This window comes from Serinus canaria, chromosome 11 (genome assembly GCF_022539315.1).
Source record: "Serinus canaria isolate serCan28SL12 chromosome 11, serCan2020, whole genome shotgun sequence".
NCBI classification, from domain to species: Eukaryota; Metazoa; Chordata; class Aves; order Passeriformes; family Fringillidae; genus Serinus; species Serinus canaria.
In genome coordinates this window covers 15360269-15374680 of record NC_066325.1, presented here as the reverse complement: position 1 = coordinate 15374680, position 14412 = coordinate 15360269, and the positions used below count along the sequence as shown (strand labels likewise).

At 46.1% G+C, this 14412-nt stretch overlaps 2 protein-coding genes across 4 annotated transcripts in view; one reads left to right on the top strand and one right to left on the bottom strand.

Annotated features, from left to right (window-relative positions):
• Window positions 1–353: 353 nt before the first annotated feature.
• On the bottom strand, window positions 354–11833 carry LOC115484055 (collagen alpha-2(I) chain-like). Its single transcript, XM_050979086.1, has 6 exons — window positions 11788–11833; window positions 11707–11728; window positions 10784–11256; window positions 10531–10650; window positions 1806–1874; window positions 354–578 (listed from the first exon to the last, which is right to left on the bottom strand). The coding sequence occupies exons 1-6, from the start codon at window positions 11831–11833 to the stop codon at window positions 559–561; spliced, it is 750 nt and encodes a 249-aa protein (XP_050835043.1). The 3' UTR covers window positions 354–558.
• MAF (MAF bZIP transcription factor) overlaps window positions 11295–14412 on the top strand; it is a 182009-nt gene continuing 178891 nt past the window's right edge. For 2 of the 3 annotated variants that reach the window (XM_050979044.1, XM_050979043.1), the window contains exon 1: window positions 11297–13111. In XM_050979044.1, the coding sequence (XP_050835001.1) occupies window positions 12021–13111 (1091 nt within the window). In that variant the 5' untranslated portion in view covers window positions 11297–12020. Of the gene's footprint in view, window positions 13112–14412 lie in introns of all 3 variants that reach the window. The other variant, XM_050979042.1, reaches the window with a different exon arrangement.

Genomic DNA, 14412 nt, shown 5'->3' with positions numbered 1-14412 from the left:
CACTTCATCGTGCATGATTTACCATTGTGTTCTAGGGGACTGATTTTCAAAAAGAATGAATTTTGCATTAAATTCTGAGTATGGTTGCTGCAGAAGATATGATATTTGCCTATTCAGATGATGAGCTGGATGCATAAGTGATCACATCAATGGGTAATATGCACATTCAGCCACGAGAAAAAATTTGCATGCCCTTTAAAGGCCTAAAAGTTGAACATCTGGCCTTTTCTGTGGCACCTCAATTTTTTATCAATGTCTTCCCTCTTTGAAAGGTTTATTCCTAAAACAGTCGTATCCTCACAGGCTTGATACAACATTCACTGCACCCTGTTCACAAATGAGCCAGGCTCAGCTGTGGTGAGAATGACTTTAATTGTTCTGCATTACAGAGGTGGAGTTTACCACAAAGCCCTTGAATTGCACATGACTGGACACTGGTGAGTGCTCTACTTGGGACAGTCTGTGTTCTGTCCAAGTGAAAATTTCATTAAACCTCTGTAGCACGTGCTTTAGGTGGAGTTGACAGCCAAAGGGAATCAGATGACAGCTTTTTCCTCCTCACCAGCTCTTGTGTTTTCCTGAAATAAATAGTTAATTGTCAGTATGAGTTATACGGAAAGAACACCTAAAATGAGATAAAACTAAGTATGAGGCATTGCTCATTTCCTCTCAGTTTCTTCTGCTCTCCTATCTGATGCCCCATCCCTGAGTTTTCTGCTGGGTTTTCTGGTGACACCAATAGTTTCAACTTTCCAGGATACTGTATATTTTGTTCATATCTTACTAATTTGGGCACATGGTGATGAAAACTGCTTCTAACCAGAAAGTCTGATGTACTAAGCACTTTTCTTGTTTGTTTACTACTACCTGGCTGGTGATGCTGAAGAGCACTGATATGCTATGGGTGTTCCCTCCTCAGAGCAAGCCTCACATATCTCATCTTCATTTCTGTAATTTTGCCCTTGCCCCAACCACTCCAAACCTCTAAAGAAGTTTGAATTTGGGCTGTGAAGCTATGAGTCATGGCAATATTTTCACACATCCCAGTATATTAGTTAGGGGACTTGTGAAACAGAGGAAGGACAGAGTGTTATTAGTTGAAATTCCCAAATGAAGGGCCAAACATTGAAAAACTTCCTCTGTTTTTATCCAGCCTCAGATGAGGCAAAATTCTTATGTAGCATCAATATTTACCTGCTAGGTAATGAAAGAGGGTTTTCTACTGCATTCTATTCATCAGATTTACAGTCTGGGTGCAATACTGGGGCTCATGGCTTTCAGGTGCCCTGCCTGGGGTTTGCAGGACTAATATCCAGAACATTTAACCTCATTTTTATGCTTCAAATTGTGAAGATATGGAAGCCCAGCTTCTATCCCTGGCAGCTGCTGTCCCAGTCCAAAATAAAGGAGGATGGCCCTCTCCAAACCTGGGTATTGTTAAAGCAGGTGATAGGGAAGATAACGAGGGGGTTTACACGTCATCCTCACTTTGGCAGACTTTGCATGCTTGTACTTCTGACCCCAAGATCAAGTTCCAGATAGTGAGGTATGCAAAGTTGAGCTATCTTTCAGAGAAGCCACCAGAAGCCTAAAACTGAACTTTTTATTCTTTTCCCCAGGAGGAAATCCCGTAGCAGCCCTCCTCTGCTCAGATAACTGCAGCTTTGCAGCACCTTTGCTGTGAACAGGCATCAGAGGAATTCTTGCTGGTGTCTGGCCAGCAGGCAGAATGAAACTTCTATGAAAACAGAAAAATCAAAAAGAGGGGTCTGGGAAGGAAAGAACAGACACTTGGGAACAGTCACCTCCACTGAGCTGACAACAGCTTGCCCAGCTGAGGCTTGGTGTGAAGTGTTTGCTCATCTGCCTTAGCCCTGGAAAATGAAAAAGAGGTTAAAAATTAATCTGTGCAGCTGGCAACTGCTGGAGTGGGTTGACATGGTGGTGCAAATTTTTTCTAATACCAGGAACACTATATAGCAGCAGATTGAGCAGGCATCAGGGTTTACCTGTGGTAGCTTGACCCGTGCAATACAAGGCACTACATGACCTTTGTGGAGCGCCCTTTTTTGTACTGACCTGTTTAATTTTGGTGACACAAAGGTGTGGGTATCCCGATTCTTCTGAGGTGGTGCCCACCCAGCTGCAGCTAGCTTTTCTTCTCAGCTGTACTTGCAGAATAATGTGGCACAATGGATATCTTTCCCTTAAATTTGAAAGGCTAGATTTGCTAATGACAGGCTCTTTGAGTCATCTGGAAAACTACAGAAACCTTATGGTATATCACCTGTTTATTGGTGGCTCCTAGAGCTTGATTTTGGATCACATCTCACAAAAGGACTTTGCCAGGTGCTGCTAGAATCATCTTTAGGCTGAACCTTGAATTTCAGGCAGATAAAAAAAATGAATCCCTGTTAGAAGAGACTGCAGGGGATGGAATCTAAACCTGCTGGGGCTAAACTAACACCAGAAAGTGCTAGCCTGCCACTGCAAGAGGCCAGTCTCTAAGTAGTGTGGTAGTTACCTTAACAGCTATAAAAGGTGTAAATCTGTAGAGAGGACAGAAAGAATAAAGAGAGAAACTGCCCTACCTGTCTCCTGCTCCACAGGGAATAACACAAGCTACATTCACAGTAACTGATCCTACTAACTGCTCTAAATGGAGAGGAAAAAGCTGTGGCTGAAATGTCTGTACAAATTACAGGGAGACAAGCCTGCATCTCCAACTCTCTCTCGAATTCTTGCGCTGCACCACTGCTAAAGAACTTTAAGCCCCTTTGTGTGGTATAGTAAATATGCAACTAAAAAACTTCAGGCATAGGAAGATCTCTTCAGCAGCACCATGAGGTTATTACTGTCTCTCAGAACAATACAATCAGAGCTGTGTGATAGGCATGTACTACCTGAAAAAAAACACATCAGACTTTACATTTAGGAGAGGCAAGAGACCACCTTCTTTGTGCTTTGAGTACAGGTAGTTGTAGAAATGTGCTCACACCCTGAGCAGATGGTTCCTGGGGCACAGGGAATAGTTTTTTGCTTTTCACAAGCCAAGCTGGTCCTCGCAGCAGAGGCAAATAAAGCTGAAACATTTCAGATATTCGGAGCACATCACGTGCAGCCATTAGGGCAGGATTAAACAAACATAATTAGAGAAAGTCCTTCTGAAAGATGGTTCTGCTAAAGGATTCGAGTGCACACCTATTCTGTGCCCTGCTTGAAGTCCTAATGCTGCTCCACTGCTAGAAGCAAATGCCTTTTGAAGGCAGCTCAGAGCCACCGAGCAGTCGCTTAGCTTTATAGTTTGCTAGCTGCATGTCATCTTTGAAGGCTGGGAAATTGCAGAGGCAGTGCCGTGATTCCCAGCCGAGTGAAGCAGACACTTGACACATTTCATCCCTTGCAATTAAGGGAGAAAAGCAGAATCAGGGGAAAATTGAAGCAGCATTTTAGCAATAGACCACTCCCTTATCAAGATGAAGTACAAGCATAGATATACGCAGGATGGATGCTGAGCACAGACAGTAATAAATGCATGTGAACTTTGCATTAGAAAGCCTCACACTTAGAAGACTTCTTTTATTGCTCTTAGTCATTTACACACATCCTTCTAAAGCGAGGAAGCTCAAACATAATCAAACCCTGCGTGCAAATTACCAAGTCAAATGCTGTTGTTCTGTTCTGTTGTCTTTTAATAACAGAGCACAAACTTCCCAGTGCAAAAATACAATCTTGTGATAAAATGACTAATACATGACTAAAGCCAGTTTCCATTGTGCAGGCATAGCTCTGGGGATCATTTGTTTTTCATGGTAGATCCCTCAGACAGTGAATTCCTCTGGTGGTTGGGATTATATTAATGACCAAGACTGTTAGTCACCTCAAGGGAGCTGAAATAGGATGCCACTCTGGTTGCCATTATTAATTCCAACTGCAGGTGTGAAAATTAATTTCATGGGTATTTTTATCATTTCCTTTTAGTTAAGGATTAGAGTTTCCGAATGACCCAGACTCCGGATGGAGACAAATCTGAACCAGGTCTGCCCAGCACTCCTATAACAGTGGACCAATTCTGATGGTGTAAGAGGGAAAAAAATGGGCTATGAGGCTTTCCATCCCTCGCTTGAAGACAGTTAATGGCACTGAAAGATATCAGATGTCATAAAGACATATACTTCTTTGCACCAAGACTCTGTAGAGCAATCCAGTAAATTGCAGGTTGTTTTCATTTCTGTGAAAGAATAACACATTTGCCAATCATGGGAGAAAAAAAAAAGAAGTTAAATATATCAAACCAAATCAAATGTAGCTGATTAGAAAGCTACAGTTTCCATTTGCTGGCACGGGTACTGTTTTCACATAGATTTTTTTGACGGATGCTGCTATATCTCCATAGTCAAGACAGCTCCAGCAGCCAAGCTCCTGCCTGGCGTCCTGAACCATAGGTGGAGTTGGGCTGTTGAATTTGGGGAATGGGAGGGGAATGGCTGGGAGGCAAGCTGGCTCACCTTGGCTGGAGAGGGCAGGAGTTGGAGTCAGCTGGATCCGTTAAGGAGAGACAGACTGGGAAGGAGGAAACCCCCCCCACTTCTCCCCCTCCCCATGATTAAGCCTCAACTCCTGCCAGTTGAACTGGCAAAGGTGTTGGCTCCAAAGCTGTCCTGTATTCACCAACACCTCCTCCTGCCAGAGCTCCATGAGTAATGCTCAGAAGATAAGCAGGTTAGGCCAGATTCAGTCAGATAATTAAGCCTTGGAGGTAATGTAAGATCCTTAGGTGCTCTTACATACATACTGCTCATCCGGGGTTTGGATTTATAACTCATAACCATCTTCCATCCGACAGCTTTTCTCATGTCTGGGTCATCTTTGCCGTGCGGGCAAGTGCTGTGCCTGCCCCAGAGATGGACAGACAGACAGACAGACAGACAGAAGCCGTGCCAGGGGGTGCCGGGCTCAGAGCTCCCTCCCCGTCTGCACCGCAGCCACCAGCCCAACATCTCTCCCGAAGTGTCTGTTCTTCTTGCTGCCAGGCGAGGTTTTCCCGGCCCGATCCCCGTCCCGCTGCCCCTCCCGGAGCCGTTTCCAGCCGCGCCATCGCAGCGCACAGCGGGCAGGAGCTGCCGCTTGGAATTGGCTTCGCTCTCCCCCTCCCTCCCTCCCTGCGCCGGGTGACCCTCCCCGCTCGGAGCTGCCAGAGCCGCGGGGCTCGACGCCAGCCCTCCTCTGTTATAATGAACCTTTTTAGGTCATGTAAGCCAAGAACCTTGTGTTGCTAAAGACCCCATCAGTTACTTTAAGCAGTTATCGTATTTTACTGTTTACAGGGAGTAAGTCCAGAGCATGGCGCTCAGCCCATCGCATGCAGCACAGTTTATCACCAAAAATTAATGAGTTTGTGCCATCTCGCACTTCAAGGCATTAAATCACGGTTTTGTTTAAAATTTACTGAAGTTCACAACTTTTAATAAAGACCATCTCAACCTTCACAGTTACACATCAAAACATCATGTCAGAATCATGCCCTCCTCACCGTTTATTGACGGCTGACTCCAAGAAAGAGATGGCATAAAAAATTCACTTATTTTTTCATGCTGCCACTGCAACCATTCTTACTGTTGAAACAACTTAATGCAGAGCAGAAGGGAAAAAAGCAGCAATAATTTTTCTGAGCTAAAATAGATACAAATGCAGTGTGCATATTGCAGGACATTACCAGGATAGCTCAGACACATAACATTAATGTAATAATTTTATTCCCTCCTCTTAACTAATGCTAGTTTTCTGTTTCTCTAGAGTTTTCAGTTTTATTTGTGCAGGAATTTTTACCAGATTCTCTTTTTACCCACTTCAGCTAATTTCAGAGAACACGCCACACTGTAGAGCTGAACATGATCATCCAGGTTATAAATGACAAATTCCACCATAAAGCTGTATGAAAATCTTTATTGCATCTGAAATCTTTATTTCTTTTAAATGAATAGATTTTTTTCCAGCATCAAAATGTCTTCGTTGATTTTTACATTTAGAAAAAAGCTGTTCATGAAAATTAGTAAAGTAGGACATGCATCAGGGAACAAGCACAGTGCAAATCTGGTGATGCCAACCTCTAGCCACGTCTCAGAGTCACCTGCAGCTTTCCAGTAGCACCTCTGTGCCGTCTTCCCTTCAGAGAGAGAAATTGCCTCTAGATCATACAACGTTATTTGCAATATTTCTAGCATTTTATGAACGTTATAAATGAGCAATGAAAATACCCTGATTGCTAAAAAGTCATCACTTCATTTGGACTCAGAATAGACAGAGCAAACTCACACACTCAAGCGTAGCACCGATGCTGCATTTTCCATATAGTGACTGTCAGGCACTTCCAGGGGAATAAAATAGAAGCAGCTGCTAAAACCTCGCAATTCCTAGAGCTAAAACACAAGCCCTCTTGGATGTGACACAAAAGCAACCAAAATGTGTGTTTAAGCCTGTCTTTTCAAGCTACTTTTTTTTCTAATTTAGCCACAGAAACTTTACAGACAACTGAATAGAGGTTGTGTATTCATGATCTGGGCAGAATGGCCAAATAGGAGACTGCATAGGGAAATAAATATTTTTATTTTCTCACATTCTGCAGCTTTGAAATGCAGCAAATCTGGTGGATTTGGTAACACTAATACAAAACTGGAAAGTGAAGAGAGGAGAAACAAGTTTCATTAAGAGGGAGAATTCTACATAAAATATACTGGAGCTGATGGAAGAAAGGAAGAGACAGCCAAGATGTTCAGCTGCAAGTGGAGTCCAATTTGATGCTCAGCATGAGTTTAAAGGGAAGATTTTCTCAGCCTTAAAATAAAAGAGCAGTATTGGATGCGTACGGGGCAGAAAACTGTCGTCACAGAAATGGATTGTGCCGGGCTTGGGAAAAGCGAGAGTGGCAAAAGTAGCTCATTTTGCTGTGCTACATTTATAGATGTGCTCATTTGAATGCTCCCAGGAGGACCAGCTTTCTGCGTCCAGACAAAATTATACAGGCATCCCACCACGCTGCATCCCTGTGTTAAAACCTCAGCATAAGGGAGCTCCACCACAGCTCTGCCTTTGGATTTTGGGGAGCAGACCTGATTTCCTGCCAGCAGATCTGCTGCTGTCTTTCATTTCTTGTAGGATCAGCCCTCTGACATAAACAAATTGCTAACATCAAGGACCTGATCCTGCTTCCACTGAAATCAATAGAAGTTTTGTCATTGGTTTCAATGGGATCAAGGATTCAATCCCACCCTTTTTGAAGTCAATAGGGTTGGGGTTTTCTCTGAATAAGCAAGGTTGTCTTGATACTGCAGAATGGGCCTAAATTATATTGATTATTGGGACATAACCCCAAGTATAAAAACAGGATTAGGGGAAAAAAGGTAAATATATAAGAAGGTGAGTGTAGAGCAGCACCCATTCCTGGCATGCAGTGGGTCAGCAGGAGCTCGGCCGGAGCAAAGGCTGCAGTGGCACAGCACCAGGGAGCCAAGTCCACCGGAAAATTTTGGGGGGAAGAGAGAGAAGAAATTAATCCAGGATATACTTTTTCATCTGCTCCTTCTAAAGCAAACCTTTGAGTCATTCATCCTTTATTAAAAATAAACAAAACATTGACAGAAGAAATTATTGTCACATATACACACACAGTAACTGGTTCTGCTTCTTCGCTGCTCCTTCTTTTCCCTCTTCTCTGATACAGAGCTGTTCTGTGTTTCTGTAACAACTACTGGCAAATCAGAATTTATTGTACATATGTTTGTGTTCCACTTAATAAAAAATATACTTATATTTTCAGATAAACTTTGTTAGTAATTCATGAGGTAAGTGACTATTTATGCTAATAAGGGAGAAATATATTCTCAAGCATAATGCATTACATAAATTTGAATGCAAAATGTTCAATTATGAAGTAAATACAGGTAATGCAAACAGTAAATTACATCCAATAAAAATATATAAAGAATGTGTCTTCAAAGAGAGAGAGGCTTTTATTTGCATCTGTGAGTTGTTTAAAGAGAAAAGAATTAATAAATACTGAATTACTCTTATGATGATTTAGCTCATAATTCAGCAATCCATAACAACTCCCAGTAATCAGACTGTTGTTTCATACCCTCCAATATAAGGCAGGACTGTTTCCTCAGCAATTTTATCCCTACCAGATTATCTCGTCTGATTCTATTAATTCTCTCCCATAAATCTGCTAACAGTGATATGTGATTTACTTACCCTGTTAACTGATCTGAAGACTGTTAAAAGGATTTATCTAGCTCTGCACCTAGGAGTAGTTTATGCCTTATCACTCTGTTACCCTGCAGAAGTCTTTCTGAAATCAGTTTGGCTGGTTTCATAGTTAAATTCAGCGGACACTGTTTAGTTCCACACCATAAAATAAGACACTAGATAAACAAAAGGAGCAGTAACTGTACTTAATGTGTTGGTCTTGATACGTGTTCAAGTTATAATAAATGACTCTGTGAGTCCATATAACACGAAAGCTGCACGTTTGCTCCTGCTGGATGTGCTGTGTGGGACAGGCACACGCGCTCCAGCGGTGCAAGCTCTGCCTCTGCTGCTGGCGTGCTCCACACAGGCCAACCCCAGAGGCTCTAGAGTTAATGTTTCACATCCCTCTGCACAGTCTGTCAGAAAACTCTCCCACAATAAATATACATTAGTTTGGAGGCTCATGAACCGGGTCAGCAGCACACTGGGAGCGAGCAGGGCTCCACGGGTACGTCGTCGAAAGGAGATGCTTGAAAACAAACCGGAGCAAGAAGCTGTGAGAGGGACAGAGGAGTGTTCCCTCTGCCTGGCTCGGGGCAGGATTGTTACAAACAGTGCTGGGAAAAGGGAGAAGTCTCAGGGAATTGGCCTGCGATAATTGTGGAAAAACTGGAGACTGAATAGCTCTAATTGAAATGAAAGTGTGCGATTGTTATGGAAGAAACACTGTTAATAGAGGACTGTAAATGTTTAGACACCCATTGTGAATAGCCAAATAATAAAGAAAAATACTACTAAATCGAGAATTATATACTCTAGGGAGGAGAATGTTGCTTCTGAAGGTTATCCAAAAATTGCTAATAATCTTTTTTCTCTGCTGCACTGAACAGTAGAGACATTTTGGTGCAGCAGTTCTGTGTAACAATCACACAAGAACAATATTGTACAACTAATAATTTTACTCGCTGCTCTGGAAGGTCAGAGCTTCAATTAATTTGCAGTACTTGCTTACATTGGTATCAATTAAGAGATGGTCCCCATTAGCTCACACAATTTCATACTCTTTGTCTAGAGTTCAGAGTTTACTCAGGAAATTTACTCATTTGCAAATGTAGCACTTTGAATTTCCACATCCAAACAAACTATTTTATGGAACTGGAGCCACATTTCAATAGCCATCTACCACACAGCCTAGGGAAATACTACAACTGTACTTTCTGAAATGCAATCACCTTTTCATTTAAAAATATTAGCACATACTTCATGTCTCTCACAGGTAAGCATGTTAAGGGGTATATAGTGCCACATTCATCTTGCTCAGGAAAAAAAAAATACAGGGAATTGGCCCATCCTGGGGGGATTTATGCTGTGAGCCTGAAGTTTTGTTGATTCCAACAAAGTGAAGAAATAGGAAAGTCAGGCCGAGCAGTTAACTTGCATTAACTTTGTCATGAATCGCCATCTCTAAGATCCAGCTGCAGATGTGCACGGCTCTGTGTGTGCGGATGTGCTGCGGGACAGTGCACAAGTGTATTTTGATTTTGTTAGAAATGCTGGTAGCATTTTTTTACCTTTACAGAATTTCCACTATGATAATTTCTAGACCTAGTTATCTTCCTAAATTTCCAGTATGCCCTACCCCTTTCAACTGCCAGGAACAGTACATGCCGTATGACTTTCAGATGTTAGTACTGGCACTCACACTGATAATGGCATAGTCAGAAGATGTTATCCATTCGTAAATCCACTCGCCAAGTGCTATTTCCTAAGCAGAGATTCTTTGGCTATTGCAAATGATGACTTTCACAGTTGGTGAAAAATCACCCAGAGCCTTGCCCGCACCTACAGAGTGATACCCTGAGCAGGGTTATAAATAGCAAACTCTTGGGGGGAAGGGACCGGGCCAGGGGAGAAGGGAGGATTTGAAGTACAATGTTCAAGAAGCAGGTTTAATATATGACCAAGTGTCAGAAGTCAGGTTTCTGAGAATTACTTTTCAGATAAACAACTTTATAGCACCGCACTTAATCTTACTTACTAGAGACATCTCATTTATCACGGAATTACAAGTAACTTTAATTCTATCGATATTCCCATAAAGCCCGGTCGGAAAATCGAGCCTGGCAGCCCCGGAGGCTGCGGATCTCCCTAGTCCGAGATGGGACGCGGCGGGTGCAGCCGGGGCCGGGCGGGACCGCGGCGGCTGCGGGGGCGGGCGGGACACGGCGGGGGGGGCCGTCCTGTCCTGTCCCGTCCCGTCCTGTCCCGGCGCTCGGCACTGACCTGTGGACGAGAGATGGCGCTGTCGAGGTTCGAACCGAGCCGCTCCGCCGCTCCGCTCCAGCCGCCGCCGATCCTCGGCCCCCAGACCGGCCCCAGCCCCCTCCCGAACGGGAAAGGGGGCTGGGGGGGAGGCGAAAGTAAATACAATTAGTTCTAAATGTATTAAATTAATTAGTCCTGGCCCGCACGCCGAGTGCAGCGGGAGGGGGTGCGGGGGGAGCTCGGGGTTTGCAAACTTGCGGGGCTCTCGCACCTCCGGGCGGGCAGTGGGGGATGGAGGGATCGATGCCCCGTCCCCGTAAGAAAATAATCAATAAGTGACCGGGGTTCTGCGGCGGTGCGGAGCGATGACCCGCGGCCGGCACGGGGGAAGGGCCGCCCGCCCGAACGCAGGTACCGCGCCGGACACGGCGGAGCCCCGCGCTGTGTCCGCGCTGCCCGCTCCCTCCCGGGCGCTGCCGGCTCCCCCGGAATACCGCGTCCAGCGCTTCCCCTCCCTGGTGCCGGCCGCCCGGAGCTCCCCCGCGCCCTCGGGTGCCGGATCGGGCTCCGGGGCAGCCCAGGGCACTCCGCCCCGGGGCAGGGCGCTCGCCGCGGGCGCGCACAGCGGGGCGCGGGAGGAGCGGGCCGGCGGTGGCCGAGCCGAGCCGAGCCGAGCGGAGCCCGGGCGCGGTGCCGGCGGCCAGGAGGGGGTTAAGCGGGCGCTGACAGTCAGCTGAGCCCTGACTGACAGCCCGCAAAGTTTCCCTGTCGCTAGACTCTTATGCTAATGAGGCCGGGCGGCGCGCGCCCATTGGCTCGGCCCCGAGCCCGTGTCCCGCCTGACGTCACGGGCGCTATAAAACTCCGCAATGCTTTAAACTCTCCTGCCGGATCAAACCTTTAAATATTTTTCATCTTCTTGCTGTAGCTTTGAGGCCGAGTTGTTTTTTTTTCTCTCTCTCTTTTTTTTTTTTTTTAACTCTTATTATTATTATTATTTCGGTTGCGATACAGACTTTGATTTTTTTTATATTTTTGCCTTCGCTCTCTTTCCCTCCTCCCTCCCCCGATGAACCTCTCTCCTCGCTCTGCACTTTGCAGGAGAGAGCCCAGAGGAAAAGCACCATGAAGTGTTAAAAATAACAAAACAAAACAACAACAACAACAAATTTACTCGCAACAACACCAGCTAACACTTCCAGCTGCGGCTCGCGAGCTGCGAAAGAGCGAGAGGAGAGAGAGAGAGAAGGGAGGGAGAGAGGAGGAAAAAAAAACCCTCTATGCAAAAGGCGAATAGCGAGAGCCCCGCGCTCTGATGCATCAGCGGAGCCTCTGCGAGGGATAACGCGGAGCGGGAGAGGAGCCGCCGGGGCGGACCGGATCGGAGGCAGAGCAGGAGAGCGGAGCGGAGCTCGCCAAAAATCAAGCTGGCTCACCCGGTGGCGACTCAGAGCAGCCCCCTCGCTCCCGGAGCGCACCCTTTCTGGAGGACTCTCGGCAGCAAAAGGATGGCATCAGAGCTGGCGATGAGCAGCTCCGACCTGCCCACCAGTCCCCTGGCCATGGAATATGTTAATGACTTCGATCTGATGAAGTTTGAAGTGAAAAAGGAGCCGGTGGAGACCGATCGCATTATCAGCCAGTGCGGCCGCCTGATCGCCGGGGGATCGCTCTCCTCCACCCCGATGAGCACGCCCTGCAGCTCCGTGCCCCCGTCCCCCAGCTTCTCGGCGCCCAGCCCCGGCTCCGGTTCCGACCAGAAGACCCACCTGGAAGACTACTACTGGATGACGGGGTACCCGCAGCAGCTCAACCCGGAGGCGCTGGGCTTCAGCCCCGAGGACGCGGTGGAGGCGCTGATCAACAGCAGCCACCACCCGCTGCCCGGCGCCTTCGATGGCTATGCTAGAGGGCAGCAGCTGGCCGCGGCCGCCGGCGGCTCCGTGCCGGCCGAGGAGATGGGCTCGGCGGCCGCCGTGGTGTCGGCGGTGATCGCCGCGGCGGCGGCGCAGGGCGGCGCGCCCCACTACCACCACCACCACCACCACCCGCACCACGGCGGCGGCGGCGGCGGCGGCGGCGGCGGGCACCCCCACGCCGCGGCGCCGGGCAGCGCGCCGCCCTCCTCCGCCTCCTCGGCCGCCGGCTCCGGCTCCGGCGGCGGCGGCGGCGGCGGCGGTGGCGGCGCCGGGGGGCTGCACCACCCGCACCACGGCGGCGGCGGCGGCGGCGGCGGCGGCGGCCTCCACTTCGACGACCGCTTCTCCGACGAGCAGCTGGTGACCATGTCGGTGCGGGAGCTGAACCGGCAGCTGCGGGGCGTCAGCAAGGAAGAGGTGATCCGGCTGAAGCAGAAGAGGAGGACCCTCAAAAACAGGGGCTATGCCCAGTCCTGCCGCTTCAAGAGGGTCCAGCAGCGGCACGTCCTGGAGTCGGAGAAGAACCAGCTGCTGCAGCAAGTGGAGCACCTAAAGCAGGAGATCTCCAGGCTGGTCCGGGAGAGGGACGCCTACAAGGAAAAGTACGAGAAGCTGGTCAGCAATGGCTTCAGAGAAAACGGATCCAGCAGCGACAACCCTTCCTCTCCAGAGTTTTTCATGTGAGTTCCCACAGCCTTGCCACCTTAACTAAAAGTTCTCCGTGTGAGTTGTTGTTGGGGGCTTTGCTAGAGCCACAACCCCGCTTGCCACCTTCTATTACCTTTTTTAAAAAAAAAAAAAAAAACTCAAAACAATTTTAAAACAAAGTTGTTTTTTGGGTTGGTTTTTGTTTTTCTTTTTTTTTCTTTTTAAGGTGGGCTGGCTCCGTGTTGGCCAACCTAAAGTTCTACATGAGTTTCCTTTCTGTTTATTATTATTATTATTATTATTATTATTTTTTTTTTTTTTTGTGGGGGCTTGCTGTTGTGTTTTTTTTTTTAATTTGAAAGATCCAACTCGCCACCAACTCAGTTCTTCATATGAAGCTTGCTCTTCTTTGAAACCTGCCATCCACATAATATATATATATATATATTTTTAAGTTCATGAGGTTTTTTTTCTTTTGAGCTTGCTGTGTCCAAAAAGTCAGATTTTTTTTGCCATCCTGAATTCTTCATATGAGATTTGAGCTTTGCAAAAAGAAAAATAAAATAAAAAAAATTAAAAACTAAACAAAACAAAAAATACAAAAAAAAAAAAAGGTGAAAATTTTAGACTCCAGCTTGCTGAGTTCCATCAGTTTTTAGCGTTGTTGTGCAAAACTAGAGATATGCCTAGATCAACCTGCCAAAATCAAGCCTGCATCAACCTTCGGTGTGTTCATGTGAGTTTTGGCCTTAATCTGCCAAACGTGAGACTTTAGTCTGCCATTAGAATCCCATACTCATCTCATGCATTACGCTTGCTATTTTGTCTTAGCAACAATGAACTATAACTGTTTCAAAAGACTATGAAAAAGAGACATTATATTAATAAAAAACCCTGCATGCTGGTCATGTACGGTATAATTATTTTTTTTTCTTTTGCTTGGAAATGGACTTTTGGAGACTATTATGGCATGGCATTCATCCTTTTGTTTTATTGCCTCATCACTTTTTTGGGTTGAAAGCAAAAAAGTGCAACCTTTGATCTTCCTCCTCCTCTTCCTCCCATTAAAGTTTGCATCTGCTCTAAAACTGCTTTGAGTTACTCAAAACTTCAGACTTCCTTTTAAATGCACTGAAGCATTCCCTCTCAAAAAACCTGCCAGAATGGATTTTGGTAACCTAATGTGGCAAAAAAAATTAAAAAAAAAAAAAAAACCCAAAAACACAGAAAGAACTTTGGAAAGATGTTCAAAAACAAAATTCACATCCCACTTGGGGGGGGGACATTGAAACCATGCTGTTGCCTAAAAACAGTCTAAAATTAATTTTAAGTG